This window comes from Vespula vulgaris, chromosome 10 (genome assembly GCF_905475345.1).
Source record: "Vespula vulgaris chromosome 10, iyVesVulg1.1, whole genome shotgun sequence".
NCBI lineage: Eukaryota > Metazoa > Arthropoda > Insecta > Hymenoptera > Vespidae > Vespula > Vespula vulgaris.
In genome coordinates, this window is record NC_066595.1 from 75,606 (window position 1) to 97,368 (window position 21,763).

General features: G+C 45.1%; 1 protein-coding gene across 4 annotated transcripts in view; it reads right to left on the reverse strand.

Annotated features, from left to right (window-relative positions):
* Positions 1–1,920: 1,920 nt before the first annotated feature.
* The window catches only part of LOC127066717 (uncharacterized), a 63,764-nt gene continuing 43,921 nt past the window's right edge, over positions 1,921–21,763 (reverse strand). For 2 of the 4 annotated variants that reach the window (XM_051000766.1, XM_051000768.1), the window contains exons 2-7: positions 21,233–21,343; positions 18,110–18,444; positions 17,763–17,876; positions 9,367–9,437; positions 5,367–5,642; positions 1,921–4,639 (exon numbers count right to left, since the gene is read on the reverse strand). In XM_051000766.1, coding sequence (XP_050856723.1) covers positions 4,523–4,639; positions 5,367–5,642; positions 9,367–9,437; positions 17,763–17,876; positions 18,110–18,203 — 672 coding nt within the window. In that variant the 5' untranslated portion in view covers positions 18,204–18,444; positions 21,233–21,343 and the 3' untranslated portion in view covers positions 1,921–4,522. The remainder of the gene's footprint in view (positions 4,640–5,366; positions 5,643–9,366; positions 9,438–17,762; positions 17,877–18,109; positions 18,445–21,232; positions 21,344–21,763) is intronic. The other 2 variants (XM_051000769.1, XM_051000770.1) reach the window with 1 other exon arrangement.

Genomic DNA, 21,763 nt, shown 5'->3' on the forward strand with positions numbered 1-21,763 from the left:
TGTTAAATAAATGATAGGGCATCGGTACGCTCGTTTTGAAAATAGCTATCGGCTAGTCGTGGCTGGATAGTCGTATTCCCAAAGAGCGATTATTCCTCGGTCGACGTCGTAGCCTCTTGGGCGAAATCAACTCCCGAGGATGTGCACGGGGTCACGTTGCGCCGCGACGCAATGTATCTCCTTCGCATCTAACATTCATGATCGAGGAACTTTCTTTCGATCTCCACTCTTGCGTCTTAACTAACCACCGTCGAACTTTCAGCTTCGAACGTCAACGGTTTAGCTCGTAGAAATAATATTTTCATTGTTGTTCCACGTTTACGTCCCGTTCTTAATTAGCAGGATGAAAAATTTCATTCTCCAAAGTTCGACGGTTCGGCTCGATCGTTGCTTTTGTAAAAATAGAATTACGGGGGAGAGAGAGAGAGAGAGAGAGAGAGAGAGAGAGAGAGGGAGGGAGGGAGGGAGGCGAGGGGAGAGAGAGCGCGTCTCCCGATAATGATATCTTATTTACGTGTCTCGCGCATAATTCGAGAACGGGAGCGTCGATCAAGCGGCCCTATCAGCGCCTACCTGGACCACGTAGTAGTCGTAACTCAGTTTCGAAACGGATCGTCTCCTAGGAATACTTTATGCGTGCCGTAGGTCGCATCGTAAGGGGTTGGGGGGTAAAGCGATAGAAACTTTAAGGATTCTAGACGCGGTGCCGGGCAACTGCATCGGCGGCGTTAAGAAGGGCGTAGCTCTAGCGACGGCAAACTATAGCTTTCTTCGAACCTCCCATCGAAACGAACGAGGAGGAGGAAGGAAGGGGCTGGAGTCGCACGGATAATCGTATAAGGATAGCTGGCAGAGCCGCGGACGGGTATCAACTTTTGATCCTTCGATATCTCGCAGAAGCATCGGGGAGAATCGTATCGGCGACCGCGCAGCGCCGGCGTCGGTATTCAAACGGGTCTAACTCGATATAAGCGACGCTCCCAAAGGTATCGCTCCTTGCTAGGGCGAGGAACGAGAGAGAGGGGGGGGGGGACGCTCCTCTCCGACCCTCTTTCTCTTTAAAAGCGAACGCACCAAAGAATAAAAGTATCTTATTCCTCGACGCGCGCCAATTCGATTTGCATCTTGGCTGAAATGCACCCAAGATGTCACCTTCGTTCGATCATTCTATAACGTCGGATATCCTTCGACGAAGGAAAGATCTTTACGACTACGAAAGGATAATCGTCCGCGTTTGCGCGATCTCGTATCTCGAAATTTGACACGGACAGATAGGACATCGATTTCATTTATATTTTCGAGCGGTACGCGTCAGTTTTAACCTATATCTTACGTCTTTCCCTCGTACGAAATATCTCTCGATCGTGAAAAGGTCCCAGTTGAAATTTTCTACTCTTCTGCTTTTTCTCCATTCTCCGTCGTGCTTATCGACAGGGGAGAAACAATTTTTGGTACTTATCCGTTTCCATGTTACACACCGAAGCTAACTTCAACTCGAGTCCTCTACTCTCGAGTTTTCCGTGGTCGATAAAAGAGATACCTAGTTTAAACGTATTCAACGAAACTCGGATGTTAGTATGGTAGATTCCTACGGTAATCGACTTTAGGTTAGTGAGATCTCTCAATATCGTAAATTGGAACGAATTTACGCAGGGATTTGCCTTATCGACATGGACAATTGATCCTCGTATAACGCGCGATCTTTTCGTTTAATTTCGAAGTAAAATAATAACCGACCGATGGGCGACTTTGTAAAAACTGATCTTTTAAAGAATTTTTTACTAGTTACGGGTATATGATGTCCCTTAAAAAGAAAACAAAAGCGGATCTCAAAAGGAAGAACGAAGCATGCTGCGGGTATCGTTTGGTAGAAAGTGGAAGGAGATAAGGATAGAACGTACGATTAAAACGAAAATCGAGTTATACTTTATTATGCTATATTTGAATATTAGCCATATCCAAGAGTACGCCATCGTAGTTTACAGGAATGCGTTTTGGTTTATTCGTAACCGTGTCGCTATAAAATGATTAAAAGACAGAGAGCTCGATATCTGTCGCGCTTTCGAATTATCTTCGATTTTAAATGCTTCTCACTCGGAGGATGGAGGACTTATTGTTGATTTCTTCGCTTATACTTTCGCGGATGAGAATATGAATGTTGCCGATCCGATGCAATCATCGTGTGTTGAATCGCAAAGCGATGGATCGTAGACGTTTCTACGCGATCAAGGATTCGACGGAATCGATAGATCCTCGTTCGCGAGTGAAAAGGCAGTAATACGTAGATATATCGAGAAGAGAATGAACGATGAGCATCTAATCGGATATAGCGTATAATTAATTTAACGATTTAACGATTTCGAAAAGCAAAGAGCAAAAGTCCCTTGTCTTTGAGAGTTTGTTTCTTGGAAAAATTGAAAAGTTGAAAGCTCTCTATTCTAATTAGATTCCATCGCGGCAATCGCAGATTAAACCAGATGATATCTCGACGAGATCGAATAATTTCGCGCGATATAAAACGACGACTTGGAAGATCGATGGATATACGTTACATACGTACGAGAGCGACGAGTCGCAAACGATTGGAATATGCGCAAACACTTGGATAAAGGAAGACGCATTTAATCGAAATCGAAATCTTGAAATTGTACGGTAATTCGCTGCTGGCGATCAGCGTACGTCCTGTTACAAGATAGGAGAGCCTTGAAAAATCTTTTGCCAAAAGATTTGAATAGCTTGGTAGATGTCTCGTTGTGAAAAAAAGTAACAATGTGACAACGTTTCCTTTCTTTTCGGCTCTCTCGTCAAACACGGAAAGAATGATGAATCGTGTTTTACTTTTATATGTACTTTTAACGACGTATACGTCTACGCTCGTACGTAAGTACGAAATCCTGTAAATGTAGTTGGAGAAAGGCTTCGGTTTGTAACTCGAGATGTACATAGAAAACTCGATTGGAGCATCCAAAACTCCACGGTATATCTTGTACGATCGAGCCGTACCTACACACGCACACGCACACGCACACTCACACGCGCGCACATACATACACACACACGCACGTGGTATGTATGTATGTATATATATATATATATATATATTTATATTAATATTTATTTATTTATTTATTCATCCATTATTTAAGTATTCATTTAATAATCTGGCAAGCTTAGCAACAAGGTAGGTACACATAATTCGTAAGCGGTTTACCTTACGAACGTCGAACGCGTACTACGCGCAAAATCTTGTTTGGCACTAAAACCCTTCTTCGATACGATAACAATTTCAACCGTTAGACTTTTGTTCCATTATGATCACTAAATCGCTCACGACGAAAGCATCGAACTTTTCTTTCGGCTACCTTCGGCTATTCCTTTCCCTTCATTTTCCACTACGTATTCGCTACAATCTCGATCAAATGAACGCATAATTAACTCTCAGGCCTAACTTCGTTTATATTGTAGTTACGTCATATATCATTTATCATTACGATCTACGTAATATGCAGACCTTCGTACTGCTCGTTACTTAAAAGAACGCGAAATCCGGGAGTGGTGAAGGAGCTGGTGGAAAACTCTGTACTCGTATTTTCGCAAAATACAGATTTTTCTCGTTTGTAATATCTTTGGTTTAACTTTGAGCGTACGATTCAACGGTATACTTTATTTCGCTAGATTTCAATAATTTGTAGTAATAATATAATAATGATGATGATAATAATAAAACGAGTAGTAAATATAATGTCTATGTATATACGACGAGCGTATCAATATAATTTTCTCAGACACCGTATAGGTACATGGATTAACTCGATTAACGCTATCTCGACTTTCGTCCTTAATCTTCCTTTTATCGATAGTTTGGCGTAGTTTGCCATTAGTGTCCCTTTATTCGTCTTCCTAATCTCCGATAATCGTCGATCAACGTGCCTCCTTGTTTCAGAATTTTTCAAAAGTACACGTACGCGTGTACTCGATGTGATCATTCGAGAAAGATAATTCGAGCTGACAATAGTGAAAAGAGATGTAGAAATTCGACAGGACTAACTACCGAAAGACGGGTTGCGAGATAACTCGGTTACGATCGAACGACACGAAGGAGGAAAAACGTTACTTTCTCGTTTTTCTTTTAGTCAACGAATTGATTCTCTTCGGATTTTCTAATTTCAAATCTCTCTCTGTCTCTCTCTCTCTCTATATATATATATATGTGTGTGTATGTATGTATGTACGCATGTATGTACGTGCGTGTGTATTCTTTATCGGTATTTTTTTCTTTTCTCTTTATATGCTCCCCTTTTAGGAAAGTCGCTTGTCCTCCTTCCATTTTTTTTATAACACTTTAATAATATTTTTCGCTTATTCTTCTAATCGTCCTTCGGCGTACGATCGGCCCCGTAAGATTAGCTTCCTTTTCGAAGGAAAATCCTTTCGATAAGTATTCGATGCGTGGCAGGCTGAGTTAATAAAAGGGTCGACGATGCGGCTTCTCCTCCGATGCAGCTTCTATCCACTTGGCCTGCTACTGTATGGAACATGTCAACGGATGCGACAAAGCGTGATCGAGCAGTATGGGAGTGCCGGCGGCCAATTCCGTCCTTGCATCGCCGCAATCGTCGTCGCAGTCGAAGTAGTTGCTCTGAAATTAAATCGAAAGAGGATAGAAATTTTCGTTAAAATAATCAAAGTATAAAACGCGACTAATATGCCTGTACTTGCGTATAAAGAAATATAAAGTAAGGTATAATGGAAGAAAATGAAATCTAAGAATAAGTTCGACCCAAAAGCAAGAGGTTACGGTCCAAGAGACTACGATCATCGACACCCTGGTCGATGACGAACGACGAAACGAACAAAAGCATAGCGTATGCATTGTTGCGAAAAGCATAGGGAGAGCAGCGACGAACCTATTTACTTGGTTAATTACTGCCCAAGACCTTTCTCTAATTGTTTAAAGAGGCCTTAAGAAATCGGAGGTGCGGTGTCAGAGCGATCTATTCTTTCCCTTAAAATCCCCGACATCTGGATTCGGCGATTCGTTTGAAATGGTTTCGAACGAACCGAGGCGAAAATAAACAGAGCAATTACTTTTCAAATAACCCACGGCTTTGTTCGAAGGGTCTCTCTCTTTAACGCCGTTTTAGGTGTTAGCAATCGGAACGTATAATTGGCTCGCGCAAACGAGGCCAATTACGCGTCGAATCTCGATCGGGTTTGGTTGAAATTCCTTAATGGTACAGAAATCGATTTACTTCTCGGAGATTAAAGCCGTATAATCGAAACGCGTAACGAAATTCGGCGTATTCGGGAGATACGAGCGCAGGAAAACCGGAGGAAAACCGGAGGAAAACCGGAGGAAGGATTACCTGACAATCGATGCATCGGCAACTGTCGGTCAGAGAACAGGTGAGTCCAAGAATTTCTACGGCCTCCTTGTAAAGCTCCGCGCTCGACTTTCTTTGCCTCGGCGGTGAAGTAGGCGCGCTGACCGTACCGGTTCCCGATGGTCTTCTGCCGCTCTTCAACCTCGAGGAGGATTCTCGAGACAAGGAGGAGGTCGACGTAGATCCTCTCGGCCGATTGTCGTTACTGAGAAGTGCTCGTCCTGCCGGCGACGCGAATAGCTGCAGCATATCCATGTCCTACGAGCAACGAAAACGATCGATCAACGAGGACGCTTCGTCCATTCGTTACGATAACGTTACGATCGAACGATTCGCTCGGGCCTGTCGGATCCTAACAATTTTCGACTCGTCTCGATAATTTTCCAAAGGAGGAATTCGCGATTATCGAAGCTATGCGCGAGCTAGCGAGAGGAGCTACCGTATCTCGCGGAAAGGAGCAAGAAAATAAGCCAGCCTAGCCTTTTCAAGTTTCATCCAAGTAGTAAGCGCTTACTCGCGTCCTACCGAGAGTCGGTGCCTCCGCTGGAAATATTCGCGGCCGAAGACGATTCGTGGAAAGGCGCGATTTGCTTCGAACGAGAGGAGCGTTCTTTGGAAAAAATTGACGCATTTCGGATCTCGTCATTCACGATTCGCTGTTATCGCTATCATGGGACGGACGCTAACCGTTGCTTCGGTCGATTTACGACTGAACTAATCGAATCCAAAGCGAAACGAACATCGAGATTATTCGAGCGTTTGTCAAAGTAATTTCGGTTACCCGGCACGTCGAGGGATCGTAGTAAAGGATATTCGGTAGCTCTGTGGTTGGCGGAGCACGAGGTACGTAAGGTATTCGAGGATGGAGGAACGGAGGAAACGAGGTTTATAAATTCAAAGTCGGGCGGCGCAGTTTTTATTCACAACGCGGATCGCTTTTTGCCTTGGTCTGGCGGACGCTCACGCGGAGGAGATCGATCGCGGTACACTCGCTCCTACGTATTTCTAAATCAGGTATCCAAAATCGTGCCGTTTTTAATTACGAGTACCGCGTCATTAAATCCTCCGACTGTCCTCTAACCATCTCCTCCCGTCCAAAAGGGAACACGATGCAAGCTCTCGTGGCGCGTACGATTGTTAACGTTATCGTAGGAGGTATGCAGAAATCGTCTTACCGGAAGAAAATAATTGGAAATGTCCCAAGAGAACCGCGAGTTCGTTCGCTATTCGATTTACTTAGAGGAGAGAAACTGGGGTAATGCGAACCAATGATTACGTTGAGTTGGCACCTACGAACTCTCAAGGAGACGTCGCTTTTCGAAAATTCGCGCCTCACCTATTTTCAGCCATACCTATCATGCATTGCACTTAACCGTAGTTATTTCTAAAACTACTTCGAAATGAGTCTAGCTCCTGGATGAACGAGACCTCTCGAATCGTCGAAATAACGCAATATCTTTTGGAAAAATATTCGACGATCCCCGTACGTCTTCCGTGTTTCTTCGGCAAAGGGAATATCGAAAGACGCTACGATAAAATAGAATACAATGGGAAAGCGATAAGACGGAGTCAGAAATTATGCAAACACCGTTCCGAGAAAACTTTGGACGATGCCGTGAGGGATTTCGTCCCTCGGCCAACGTCGAAATCCGCAACGATTTTCCAGGTTCGAGCTTCTCCGAGTAGATCGAGATCGTATGCGTTCGATATTTCGTTTGATCCGTGATAGAGAGCGGAAGGTAAAAGGAAGAGAGCGCTTTCGCGACGAGAAGCTTACCGACGACAGTGAGCGATTTCCATCAGGGCCGGTAGCGTGAGAGAATTCGAGTTCGACGTATCGCTAAGAGAATATCTAGATCCTCGCTTCGTCGATATCCTCCTCCCGATCGTACTCGCGCTACCTCACGTCTTATTGCGGTAAAAGCCGGAGAGAACGTCTTTCTTTTCCTCTGACGGATCATCGTTCGTTCGATAGTACGATACGTAACGTCGAAGCTGTGACGGCGATGGCGCCAGATACGGGGCATCGAGATTACGCCAGTACCAGCGGCAAGCTGTACGTACGAAGTGCGGTACGAAGCAAAACGGGAAGTACAGAGGCGCCAATTAAGGTGATACCTTCTCTTGCCTCGAGCCAACGACCGATCCTTCCCGCGTTGCTTTTCATTCGCGGTACGCCTCCCTATTCTCCTCCTCCGCGGTCTTTCTCGCGGTCTTTGTCTCGCCTCGCGTAACAATCGATCGCCGCAACTACGCTGGGTAAACCCTTTTAATCGTCCGACTAATTTTCAAGCCACGCGTGCGACCTCCTTTCCCCCCTTTTCTCTTTTTCTCCTTTCGCAGGAAGAACGCGGCCGTACGATCAAAGAATCGTTGCCACTCGTTCTTTCCTCCACCTTCTCACCTTTCTCCACTTTACGCGTCCAACGGGAAAAGTGCCGAGTGAAATAATTTGTATATTAACGAGAACGAACAAGAGCTCGATCTCGAATAACTTTTTTTTTTGCAATGGAATTATTCGTTAGCATCGCAGGGCATTACGTTTTTCAACGTTCGCAGAACGATCCGTTGGCAACTAAAAGCAATTATCGATCAATTACAGGACGCAAACGTAGACGGGCCATCGCCATCATCCATTTGCCCGTTAACTGCGACTGCGACTGCTACGTACCTGCTATAACGATGCGACTCGATGTTCCAATTAAAAAGGTGGCCCACGTACCGGAAACTCATTAGATTAATTAAATTCTACGTTTTTTAATAGCGCGCCAACGAGAATGACGCGTGAAATTTTTGCGAAAAGAACGAAAAATAAATTAAAACATTTCTTTTCGTTGATCTTTGTTGATCGATCAACGACAAATGTTTATTCGATTTTTAAAGGAAGACGCTTCGTTACGTACTCGTTAAAAGCCTATTTAGATTAATTAGCGACTTAGCGGCTGAGCTTAATGCATCCCCATGACAAACGGGATAAAAAGCGTTTTATGCAAATAATTGTTTTCGAAATTACGAGCTATCGCGCGATCCTTTTGAATCGTCAAGAGGTACCTGTTAATTAGCGATAATTGGTAATCGGTGATCGCGTCAGACGTTAAATGGAGAAGCTAATGCGAAAAGTAATTCGGCCGACGAGGTGCCTACGCTATCAGCGGAGCTAATTTAATAATTATCCGTAAACGAAATAATAATTATCCGTAACAAATTTCTCTTCTCTTACGTTCTGCGCTACTACGGAATTTTTCTCTTTCCATTACGCGCTACTTTTTTTCCATCCTTTGGAAAAGTTGCGAGGACACGAACTACTGTAAGGCGAGCCAATATCCTCTATCGGGAAAAATTATGAAGGATTAAAATCGGTCGTCTTTCGTCGAAGATAGACTCTTTCCTAAGTTCCGAGATTTCGAAGAAACGATAACGGCGATATCAAATAAAATTACAATTATTATTATATATTTTAACGGGTCCCACCTTCCCTCTCCCTCTCTCCTCCGTTCCACGGTACTCTTTGGACGTGGAATCCCAAGTCGACGTGCATCCAGACTGTTTAATGGACGTTTCATAGAGGCTATTCCAACGAGTACAGTTCATTTTGGCTAATGCAATAACGCGCGTTCGCGTTTCGCGCGTGAAAACCGATCGTACTCGTAACATTTATTCGATACCAAACACCTGGAAATTTTCCTAATTACGGTACGAAACGTATGACGGTACGATCGAATATGATCTTTGAAGGAGAAGCGATGCCAGAGATCGGAGAGTTCGAGTCGTGACTCGCTTTAAATAAGTGTATGTACGATACGTGGTACGATTCAACGACTATCTCCGAAGCGTAGAAAAATATTTGGACGGCGTTTGTTAAACTCGATCGTATTTTTCTCAAACTATCAGCCTGGGAAATATCGAAGGTTAAATATATCTAGAGGAGAAAGAGGATCTGTATATACGTATCCGTATATACGTTGGTATCGCGTATACTCACCGGCAAGGATTCCGGAGTGTGGTCCAGCACGTATATGCTGTTTGTGTATCCGTACAACATCGTGTCCAGATCTGAAAAGCAAGAAGGAAGGAGAACATTAAATTGGTTCCAAACGTTCGCGCGCGCGGCACGCTAGAACGCCCCGCGCCACGCCGTATTTGCCGACGCGAGACTCCGTTCTATAAAGCGCTGTAATATCGTCTTTATATGCATACATACATACATTATATATACATATATATATATATATGTATACACACACACATCTAGCAGCATTCTAATTTACGTGTACTCCCGCAAAACGGAGAGCAGCAATTTCCTAATCTGCGTTCACAGGAAATACGGTCAAGAGGTTCGCGCGAGGTTTGCTATAAAATTCGTTAGGACGCTCTTCTCGGATCCTCATCGCCACGAGCCTCCACGACGATTATACCAATACTTCTCCCCTTCGACGTTCTCTAGTTCGTTGTTATTTCGATTATTTCGTCAGGCGCTTTTTCATTCGTAATCAATGATAGGAATTATTTCTCGGTTCGGTGTGTACTATCCGATATCGATTGAAAGATTCGTTAGTCGATCCGTTCGGATTCGTGTCGCACGTTGGATGTTGTTGGACCGATGAAAATAAATTTTCTGCTGTTTAAACAGATATCGTTAAAGACGAGAAAAAAGATGTATTTTTCAAGTATATGCAAATCGGTCCTTCTTCCTCGAAGGTAAATAAGTCGATTTATAAGAGCATCGAACTACAGTAATCTCCAGGATTAGCCGTAGTTACGTTCTCGAGCGACTATAATCCCATATACGTAGAGTTCGATTTACGAGCAGGAGAGAGAGAGAGAGAGAGAGAGAGAGAGGGATGAATAGAGAGACGACCGTTTCGACCCTAGACGAAGCGATTTTTCGGAAAAAATTATTGCGCGATATTCCGTGCGCGGATATCCTTCGATGGACGAGAGAGGCACTTTGATATCGCTTGTCGATCCATTTTCATGCAAACGGTTCCGACCCTTCACCGATACGCTTGCCTTATCCGAGAAAATAAGTGTGAAAGAGAGCTATGTACATGTACATATATGAAGCTACACGTTGAAAGGGAAGCGAGAAAGAAGAGCGAGAGGGAGAAAGAGAGAGAGAGAGAAGCCAGCGATATATTCGCGTGGAAATCAATCCGATTGTGAAAGCAGTTTCATCGGCCGACGTTCGGGAGCGATTCTCGCGATCGATTCAAGAACGTATCGAGCCGAAACGCGACAGTCCCTCGTCATCCTGGCTCCGGCGGGAATTTCAATTTTCGTCCTATGCAACGAGTTTATCGAGCGACTCACCTAACGGCAAGTTTTATTGAACATTTTGCGTGGCGTCGAGGTGTCGAAAGACCACTTATTCGTTCCCATTGAAAGTAAGAAAAATACGCGATTGGTGCGTTCGTACAAGGGTAGAGAAGGTAGATAGGCGCGAGCGCGGTTACGAACCGATTCCGTAATGGAATCAGCCTCGCGATGCCGCGAACGATTTATTTTGCCAACTGGATGTTCCAGAATAGCGTGACGTTTCGGGCGGACGGCTTGGCGAGAAGCGAAATTTTTCATTGCAGTGCACTCCGTGTTACGGGAGAACAGTTTCCGGGCAGCTAATTCCGGTTGCACCACTCGGACGAGCCGAACACAGTCCAGTCGGAAATAACGAATGAATATATCTCGCTGACTGTTTTGTACCGATCGCGACCGTACGATAGAGATCGCGCATTTAACGCGGATCTTTTGCCTCTCCGTCGAAGATCGTAAGAAAGCGCCGATCGGTCCGGTTGCAGCGAGTAACGTCGAAGCTTCGATGGCGGAAGTTTAGAAATATCTTACTTACTTGCCCTCGAGATTCGAGAAACTTTTGTCGAGGAAGATAGAATCTATTCGAATCGAATCACGCGCATTCGTAGACGTACGCATTCGATGACGATGACTCGTAGGATTCGCTGACATTCTGACGCGGCGAGTCACAAATTTTTTAGCGAATATCACCGGTAAATATTTACATACATACGTATGTGTACAACGTGAAAACGACCGCATCTGATTTTTATATTCGTACATAAACGTCGCGCAACGCGGTCGCCATTTGACTCTTTTATCATCTCGCATTTTTCCTGCATTTTTTTCATTTGAAAAAACAAAGTAATTTATATTAACGAGCGTATATCCTAAACGGTACCATCGTACCCACTCGTTTGTTCGACAATACTTTTTGACGATACGACGCGTTGCGTTTTCCAGATTTTCCTAACGTCTCCGATCGAAGAAACTCTCTAAAGAGATCCGTCTAAAGCTTCAAACTGTTGTCCCGCGCGCGGAAAAGCGGCCGCTCTGATTTACGCGCAGCGTACGGATACGACAAACGAACGTTAAACGCGATGGCGATTAAGACGAATAAAGAAGGATCGCGGAGTCGATGAAACTCGAGGAAGCTCGGGAAAAGAAGGGAAAGAGGATGGGGAAAGTACGTATCGTCGAATAACGTTTACTCCCCCATCGTTTCGTACTTTGAACATCTTTCGAGTTATCGTTCGTACGATGTATATGTATATATATTATTCGGCTTTTATTACGGCCGCGATACCGTCTTCGCGTTTCCATCTTCTTCCGTTATCTTCCTTCGCATTCCCCATTTCGCATTTCGAATTCCAACCGAGAGCCGACGCGATGCGTTATCCGCCGACTCGTAAAGAAAACCGTACGCTTTGTGGATCGCGAAAATTTATTACTAATTACTTACTTTCCTATTCCGACCTTTTTTCTCTCCGTTCCTCCTCTCACCCCGACCTACCTCATCGACCACGAATTTGAACGCGTGTTATTTTGTATTCTCGCGAGACCGTAAAGAGAACAATTTGAACGTTCTCGAGATTCGCCAAGGTGCGTATACGAATGAGATTCGACGCTTTAAATTCAATCCGCTTTAATGCAATCCAATGCTTTGATCGTAATCTATCTGCGATTTATCGATTTGACGACACATAGATATTTTCTTTTAAACGACAAGGAAATGCACGCGTTAAATAGAAAATAGTCGATGAATCACGATATCGTTGCCCTCCCGGCGGTACGATCGATTACCCTAGCAAGCCGATTCGTAATCCGATTCGATTCTATTTGAAATGATCGGTATGCGCGCATGGTTACTAATCGATTATCGCTTATCCCAGTGATACGCCAGTGTATAAGTATACGTACGCGCGAGCACGAATGTTCTCGGCGGGTAGGCGGTCGGAGGGGAGGAGAAATGATCGTTGGGAGAATGGAAAAAAAGTATAATTAAAGGGAGAAATATGATCTCCGCGTTGTCGGACCTGTATACGCAATGGCTACAAAATATTCAATGAGCATTCCGTAAACGCGATCGGGCCATTTAATGCTTTAACGCACGGTTCCTCGCACTATCGGCTTCGCAAATCGCGTTCGATTAATTACGATGGCAAAGTCGCGCGTAACGCGATACCGTTTCGACGGTCCTCGGATTCGGCATTAATCTCTCTTCTCTCTGTCATAGAGAAACGATACACCGAACGATAGGTGAGCATTTCGAGTCTCCGATATTCTCCGTTTCTTCGACGTCGTTCGTTCTTCCATCGTATATATCGTTCGACGTTCGTCGTTATCTTGGAAGACGAGTCAAAAGATCTTTGACGTTTGAACGGACCGACGAGTAGGGCCTAACGAAGCCAGCTCCCCTACGATCGATTTCTAATCCGTACGCCGACCGATGCAATTTTCCCGCGATCAAAGGGCAAATACCAAAGAGCGATCCTCCGTTGCCGTTGGCTTCTCTTCGCTTTTGCGATATAATCGAGTGTGTCCCGCATACGGTAGCGCGAGACGATGGCGCGTATGCAAATTCCACGCTGGCAAACCGTAGACCGGTGAACGCGAGATAGAATCGATACCGTATTAGGGGACGCACCAAGTCGCATAACCGACAGTCGGATTCTGTCGGTTCCGAACTAATTTATATCAGGTGGAAGAGGCAAAGGGCAAGTGGAGGAGCGTGAAAGGAAAGCGCACGGTAAGCGTCTTTGACGTTCGCCCATCGCCTACCGATTCTGTCGTCCTACCGCGGAAACGGACTAAACGGAATTAGACGATTCGCGATTGGAGTCAAGAGGATCGAGCGGATAGATAGAACAGCCCGCGTCTATTTTTACGTTCGAATCTTTTTCTCCCTACCGAATTACATTCGGATAGACGTTCGACTTTTAAAGGACGGTCCGCTTTAAGGGAAAAACCGTAGGAGAGGCAAAGTTTCGCAGAGTAATAAATGATACGATGTCTAGAAAATGATTAGTTTCTCGATTGGATGCGCCTACTCTTTGCGTTTTCTACTCGAGAAGCGAGTAGTCGATGGTATTGCGAGGTAGGGAGAAGGGACGGTTGGAAGAAAAAGACGAGACGAGAACAAAGAGACGAACGATTTCGAGGGAGTAACGCGTATAGGGTTACGTAGAGGTACGGCCACGTGAGACGATCGAATCGGTCGAAAGAGTCGATCGGAGAGGTCGATCTCTAATTATTCGTGAGATTTCGCCGTTTAAGAGGAATCTCGAGGGAGGGAGGGAGGTACCATATCCATCGAGATAGAGAAAAGTCGAGGATACGCTCTCTGCTCGGCCCTAACGGTACAACTATCGCGTATCGATCGAACGAAATCCCAAGTTTCTATGGGATACCGGACGGCCGTGACCTAGTAAGGGCCGTGAACCCAAAACGCTAGCCAAAGCCTCGACCGAAGGCAACGGACCGTCGCGCAAGTTATGGCCTTTGATGGTGTGCGAGCGCCGATCTCGTATAAGGGATGAAATCAAGTAAGGTCCTGAAACCGGAAGGTTCCGGGACCAGCCAACCACGATTCGAGGAGAGCAAATACACGGAGGGCCACTTGGCTAGCGCTAAATAATTCATAGAGCCGCTTCGTCCTCTATACGCCATCAGTGCCGCGCCACTAGCCATTCGACCGTTCATCACGGGCTATTGATTGGACTACGGACTTGCCCTCTTGGTTCGGCACTTCCTGCCTCGGTACTTTGAACACAGCCGAGCACGCGCTACGTACTTATTTCCCCCAACCCGAAGGAAAAAGCGTAAAAGCGTAGAAGCGTAGAAGCGTAAAAGCGTAAAAGCGTAAAAGTTGAACATACTCGAATATAGGATAATCGAATTAACGTTTTATTGAAAATAAACATTTTTTAAGCAGGTCCAGCTGTGCGGGTACAGCGTAATGCGGCTCGTACACGTAAAATATGTTACCCATCGGCTCTCCTTCCTCGCGTGGATTATCCGTCTAAATGAAAACCCTCTTCGTTCCATGCTTGCACGAAAAAACGTGAAACGGTTACTCGAAGTCGCGATACTCGTCGGAGATGACCAGCTACGTCGAAATTGGATAACTTTATCGACGCTCGAGAAAAGGAGATAGACGGATGGATGGAGGGAAAAAGATGAGAAACCCTCGAAGGCCGTCCCAACGCGAGATTTCCATTTTCGGGACATAAATCAAAATCCGTCGTCGATCCGCGCTCGGTGCCGAGGCACCCACGAAACCTACACCTTTTTCACCTAGCGCCTTGCTTCCTACGATGGCTCCGGGTACGCGGTATTTTTCTTCGTAGAAAAGTAAATAACGAGCATTCGAAGCGGGCAGCGATAAGGAGCTCGCGGGGAGAAGGTCGAAGCTTAAGGCATTCAAAAAGTTTTCTTCGCCCTCGTCGGCCGGCCACCGAAGAAACAAGACCAAGATCCAGACGTTTCTCTCTCTCTCTCTCTCTCTCGCCCTCTTCCTCATTATAACCGGAAACTTTGGTAATTAGCTAAACTCCTTAAAATTTATAAAGCACCGGCCTGATGAACACGAACGGATATAAGAAGAAAAAGTTGAAATCGTTAAGAGGCAGACTCTTATTTTTTAGACGTAGACGCATCCGTCGTCGCTTCTATAATTAGCAGACTAGGTCGTGTCGAGATATTGGACGTTATGCGTTGAGGAACGATATGACGCACGACCATTGCGATATAGGGAATCAAAACGAACGTTCGCGCTCGTTACTTGCGAATATTATGTTATTAAAGTGCTAATGGACTTATAAAAGTCGACCGAGGGATCAAAGTTCGCTCGAGAAAATACGGATGCTTTCTGCAAATATCGATGAGAGAACTCGCAGGTCGTTTTAGACGTCCACGTCGCACGTAGGAAGATTTCAAAGCTATCATATTCGAGATCGACGGATATCAGTGAAAATTTATTAACGCAATTAAATGGCAAAGAGGAGACTCGTAAAATTAAAACGAAAGGAGCCGTTGCTAGTCTTTCTACGAGTGGACTAATTTCAAGAAGAAATCGGACGGCGAGCTAGCGAAACATCGACGAGATAGAAATCTCATAATTTTCAAGACCGATTAGACGATATTAAAGCTTTGCTTGCCTTTTTCTCTCTCTCCCTCCCTTCCTTCCTCTCTCCTTCTTTCTTTCTTCGTCTATCTTTTTCTCGGGTATAATAATCCTAGTCGTGGAATTCAATGTGAATACAAATAATGGTGAAGTTCATTAAAGTAATACGGTGCGGTTATTGTACCGAATACCGTTTTCATTCGACGTTGCGTTAATTAATGTCCGGATTAATTATCGAAGAACGCAAAGTTTCCATTCCCGTTTCGGCGTACGTATGTCTTTTGCATGGAAGATAATAATTAAATAACGATGAAAAGATCTACGTTGTCACAAAAGCGAATAGTTTTAACTCATAAAATGAAACTCGTCGTCTCGTTATCTCGAATCAAAGATACTTGAGAAGCTACTGCTAATTATCTCTCTCTCTCTCTCTCTCTCCCTTTCGATTAATCCGATTAAACGGTCTTTTACGTTCTTAACTTTTCGCGTCGATACGTTTCGAGAGCTGCGTTTATAAGTAGAGAGAGAGAGAGAGAGAGAGAGAGAGAGAGAGAGAGAGGGAGAGAGAGACGGGAATTAGCAAACGAGCATCGTAAACGCATTGCTTCAATGGTGCGTCTCGAAAGTCGATAAGTGAAACGAACGTCGTTACCCGTTACAGAAGATAGCTCCTATCAATGCGAAATCATTAGTAGAAATTAATGCGATTTCTATGGGAGCGTGCTTACGATATATGTATGTACATACCTACTATCGGTTATCGGCAATTTCAATATTTACATACGTATGTACATACGCGGCAATGGTGGGCGACGATTGCCGTTATTACCGCATTGAATACGGTTTGCCCTTTGCACAACGAAGAATGGGAATCAACGCTAAACGCTACGACGCATAGATCGAGATCGCGATCGTCGAGTATAGATCATTTTTTCTCGTAAGAACTTTCTATTCTTTTATATACCTATTACGATGTATATAAATTATAAAGCATTCCATTAGAACCGAGTAGAACCGAATCGAATGGAATCGAATTTGATATCGCTGGACAAACAGCCCGTAAGAGCGCGTTCTTATCAATCCAGTCGAGTACAACGTTCTCCCTTCCCGCTTTACATTCCAACGATGGATATGGATGAAATGCGAGGGAGTAAAAGCGGACCTTCGTAAAAAATCGAGTGATTTTAAGCGACTCCAGGGAAGGCACGCGGTGATCGATGCATCGGTCCAATAATTTACCTTCCGGTCTTGCGAATGAAAGAGAGAAAGAGGCGCAAAGGGGAAGAGGGAAAGAAAAGGAGAATGGAACAATCTCGAAAATGTCTGCGTGGAATAATGGCACCTGTTGTACCATGAAATAACAGTGTTCTTTCTCGCCGATGACGTTTGCTATTGCGGGTTCTTTCGTTGAGACACGGCCAATCAGAAAGGCAAATTACACTTTTCTCTTTTTCCTCTTTTATTCCTATTCGCTTTGCTGAATTTCTCTACCTCAGAGCCCCATCGTTGTGGTATTTTTCTCTTCCATGTAAAAATCGCTGAAAAAAAGTCAAACGTTCGCGCTTATTGAACGTCGGAGATAGCCACTTTCGATTTCGAGCAGTGGAACGATAATCGAGAATCGAAGGATCGAAAAACGCGCCACGTTTTTGACTAGAGAGAACTTACCGGTTGGACAATTCGAATAGACCGATAGGGTTCGAGTTAAGTTCGAACCTTTTTTTCTCTTTCGACAAAACTTATCGTCGTCAGCCTATGCGCTAGCGGATCTCGTGGGACGAGAGATAGCGCTGGAGGGCCGGCTCTTTAGAGGCACCGTCTCTTCGTATCGTCCTTTCTTTTCTTTATACCGGCCGGCGAGATACCAACGCCGTTGATTCTTTATCGTACGAATACATCGTCGAAAAATGCAGTTGTAACTATTCCTCCGTAAGGAGAAACGCTGAAAAGTTAATGACACCGACCTGTAGGCGTACATGGAGTTCTTGCCGCTTCCACGAGATCTTCGCGACTTCCGGGTGGAGCCTCCAGCATCGTCGCACTCCCGGAGAATTTCTTTACGCACAGCAGGCTCAACGCTACAAGAAATGGAAAGCACGTTGTTACATGTCGTATAATCGGATGAACATATATTTTTGATCGTTTTTAACGAGAACGTAGATAGAAAAGAGGCCAGAAAGTAATTTCAATCGATCGATTCGATGGAATCCATTGAAAAACATGGAGTCGATCGAAGAAACATGGTACGATAAGCTATAATTAAGAATGACACGAGGACCCGATTAGCATATTCGATATCAAGTACACGTACCTACGTATTTACAAAAGGGCGAAGCTTCTCGAGGGTCGAATTGGGCGGGCGATCGAGGTCGGTTGGAAAATTTTTCTCTTCCAACGAATCTCATCCTGCGATAACTCGTCTTTCGATCCTTTGTTTCGTTTCCTCTATCCTTTAGCACGTACGCGCGAGAGTAAGAAGAGCGAGCGATGGTACGTATGTGCAAGCGAAATCGATATTTGAAATAATTTTCGACTCGTCCTGGAAACCCTCGATGGAGATTCGTTCGCGTGTGCGCGTCACGACGGTATAACGTACTAAATCTTTATTTAGAGATTTTCGCGCGATTTTCCACCCGTCCGGATAGTCTGAAAACGCATAGAGACGCATAAATCAGTAACGAGATGAAATAATTCGTCGATTTCTACTGGTTTCGAGCGGCGACGACGAGGACGACGACCCATATCCTTCGAATCGAATAGTTATTAATTAGAGCTACCTACGTACACGTACCTACATATCTACCTATAGAAGTTTGATAAAACATCGAGCAAAAACGAACCTCCTTTCGGTTCCCTTCGATCCTTCCTACATATCTCGTACATACTAGGTAGGTTCCTCGTACATCGCGTAGTCGCTTCGAATTACTATCCTTCACCGGCACCCGTTTCACAGAAATTTCCCATTAATCTCTTAGTCGGTTTCTCTTGGAAATTGCAGAATTTTATGCGAGCTCGAGGGCGTTAACTCGCTACGTAACAAGCTCGGAAAGCAGCGAGAAGCTAGTTTTCAACGGGAGAAGAAAGTTTCGATGAAGCGAATACCCGTCCCCGAACGAGTATCGAAACGGTCGAGTTTTCGGACGATGAACCTATCCAGGTACCAACTTTGTCTTTCACGTTATCCAAAGCACTTTGGAAATTCGTATCGAAGTATGCCACGTAGGGGGTTCGAGGGGAAGACAGCAGGGCTCGAACAAAGACGAGTCAAGTCCAAGAGTTCCGTCGTTCTCTTTGCGACGACCGGTGCATCGCGTAAGCACCGAGAACAACGTGCTGGGATGAAGTGTGTACGCTCGAGAAGCGTTTTAATTAAATTTTCACGACCACAGCCGTGCCGAGAATGTTTCAGACACGTAATAATAACGTAGGCTCGGCGTAGGTGGAGGTCGCGTGACATTTCCCGTTCTCGCGTGCGCGACGCGTCGCAAGTGTACCTTTCCTCTCTCTCTCTCTCTCTCTCTCTCTCTCTCTCCATCTATCTATTCCTCTCTACTTACTTACCTAGCTACCTATCCATCCATCTTGCGTTTTATCACGCACACGCAGGCAGGAGAGCGACGGAACGATCTCGTAGTCGGATAGGTTTCGAAGCGACGGTAGGCGACGGTTCCGAAGCGAGGAGGCGAGCAGGTTTTTGAAATACGCTTGACGCGTCGCGAAGCGACGTCGAACATCGTCGTTCCAAGGGAGAGGATAAAAGCAAGACTGCGTCTATGCGACGGCGAACGGAAGTTGCTGTCCGATCTTGGGATCGTGCACCATGACGAGTAAAGTATTAGAAACAAAAAGTATGGGATATCGTTAATCGCGATACGATACGATACGATGTTTCAAATTCAAGGTCCTTTGTCGCGAACTCGCGCGACCGACTCCTTCCAAGCAACTCTTGAAACTTTCTCTCTTTTTTTTTTTCGTCGTACCTCTTTGCGTCACGTCCCGCGTGCGTTCGCGGGCGCGCTCGTAGAGAAGGCTGGATGCACGCGTGTACGCGTATATAAGCGTACATAAGCGTATATGGGTACGCGTATATACAGCGTTTGCGCAAATTCTTTGCCGGAAAAATTGAGAGAAGCTTTTACTATTCGCGGGTTCTCGGTCGATCGTCGTTGCATCGGAGCTCTTTGCGGTTCGTGTCGCGACCACAAAGGTCTTACGCTTAGAAAGAGCAAAGAGCGGCATCTACACCCCGAGCATTTCGATCGCTCTGTCCCGTTTCCTTTTTCCCCTCTTTTTTCTCTGAGAAATAGAAAGGAAGACTTTTTCTCTTTCTACCGTGTAGATACATGGAAGCTACCATTCACCCTTTACCAAAGGAACCCTAATGGCTATCCTCGCCTCGTGCTATCCAGCTTTTAGATCCTTTGTACGGTGCTAGATCGATTTCACTTGCTTTTTCAACGACCCACGTTCCTCGGAGCTAATCTCTTTTAACTTCTTCCTCTCTTACTTCTTTCGGCGAAAGACGAACGAATCTTCTCGAATATCCAAGCCCTGAATAGTGCAGAGAGAGAGAGAGAGAGACACTCGTGTATCGCGTAAAGATTTCACACGAATTTCGCGGCTGTCCGCGTCGATGGCAAACTCGAAAGGATAACCCGTGATAGATCGTTTAATGATTCGCGTACGAAAGGTTACGGATCAAAGGAAACGTCCGAGCGATATGATCGAAGAGGCCACTTTTGCCGAAGCAGTTTCTATCGCTGCACAAAAGTAAAAAATGGTTGTCAGCCGTCCCGTCGATATCTTTGAAATACGAGCTTCTTCCGAGATTATGTCTAGGCAATTTTTATCGACGAGAAATAGGTAGAGATACGCTTTTATATAACTCTACGTAAGGGATTGTATTCGTAAGAGCAGAAACGATACGGGTATCGTTCTTCGGTGGTATAAGCGAAACTAGCGAGTAGCCTGATCCCAATAACAAAGGTAATACTTTGGCAAACTTTCCGGCATCGGTTCGAAACTATCGCGCGGCTCGATGCGACGTAACGCGACGAGTACACGGTATATCGAGTGTACCAGGTATATCGATACTTAAGTTTATCCGTCTATTTTCATCCTGCGTCGATTGTCAATTACTCTGGACATGCTCGAGAGCGCGACCGTAGAGAGATTCGTTCGTTGTAAAAATAGATGAAAAATAATTGCCGATCGATTATTCAATCGTCGACTTTTATCTCGCGTGGAACGCGATCCGATGGCGCGGGATCGATTCGGTGGTGGAATAATAAAACGTATAACGTAATCGTAAATAAAACGTGTCGCTCGATTTTGTTGTGGGCTCTCTCGTTAAACCCGTATCCGTATCGGTATAGCCAGTGGATTAACAAAAATGTCGTATAAAACGTATGGACTTTCTAAATGACTAGCTTACCCCGCTTCACGTCTCGCCACGTGTTCGTGATTTCGACGGATCTGCTCTGCCCGTTTGGTGTTCACCCATATAGTCCTCTCACATCCTTCCGCCGTCCGATATACCGCGACTCTGAAAAATATAACAACGATCAGGGGGAGTGGACTTTATTCGACGGTATCGGACGATTCTCCATGGATTTGCATAGAGAAGGAGAGGGAGGGAGGGAGAGAGAGAGAGAGAGAGAGAGAGAGAGAGACAAGTAACCTCGTCCGAAAACCGAAAGAAATTAAGAGAGCCGAGAGAGAGAGGGAGTAGAGTTTCGTCCGTTCAAGCCGAACCATCCTCCGGCATCGCTCCTTGCCGCACGACAGCTACCGTCGGAAGGTTCATGCGTTATTCATGAAAATCTTGAGAGAGACGGTGTTCGCGTTTGGTCACGCGTGCAACACTGTCACGCGCTTGCATCGTTGACGCAAGTAAGCACTTGGACGAGCAATCTGCTCTAAAGCATGCAACGCACACGCGCGACCGATGCGCGACGTCTCACGG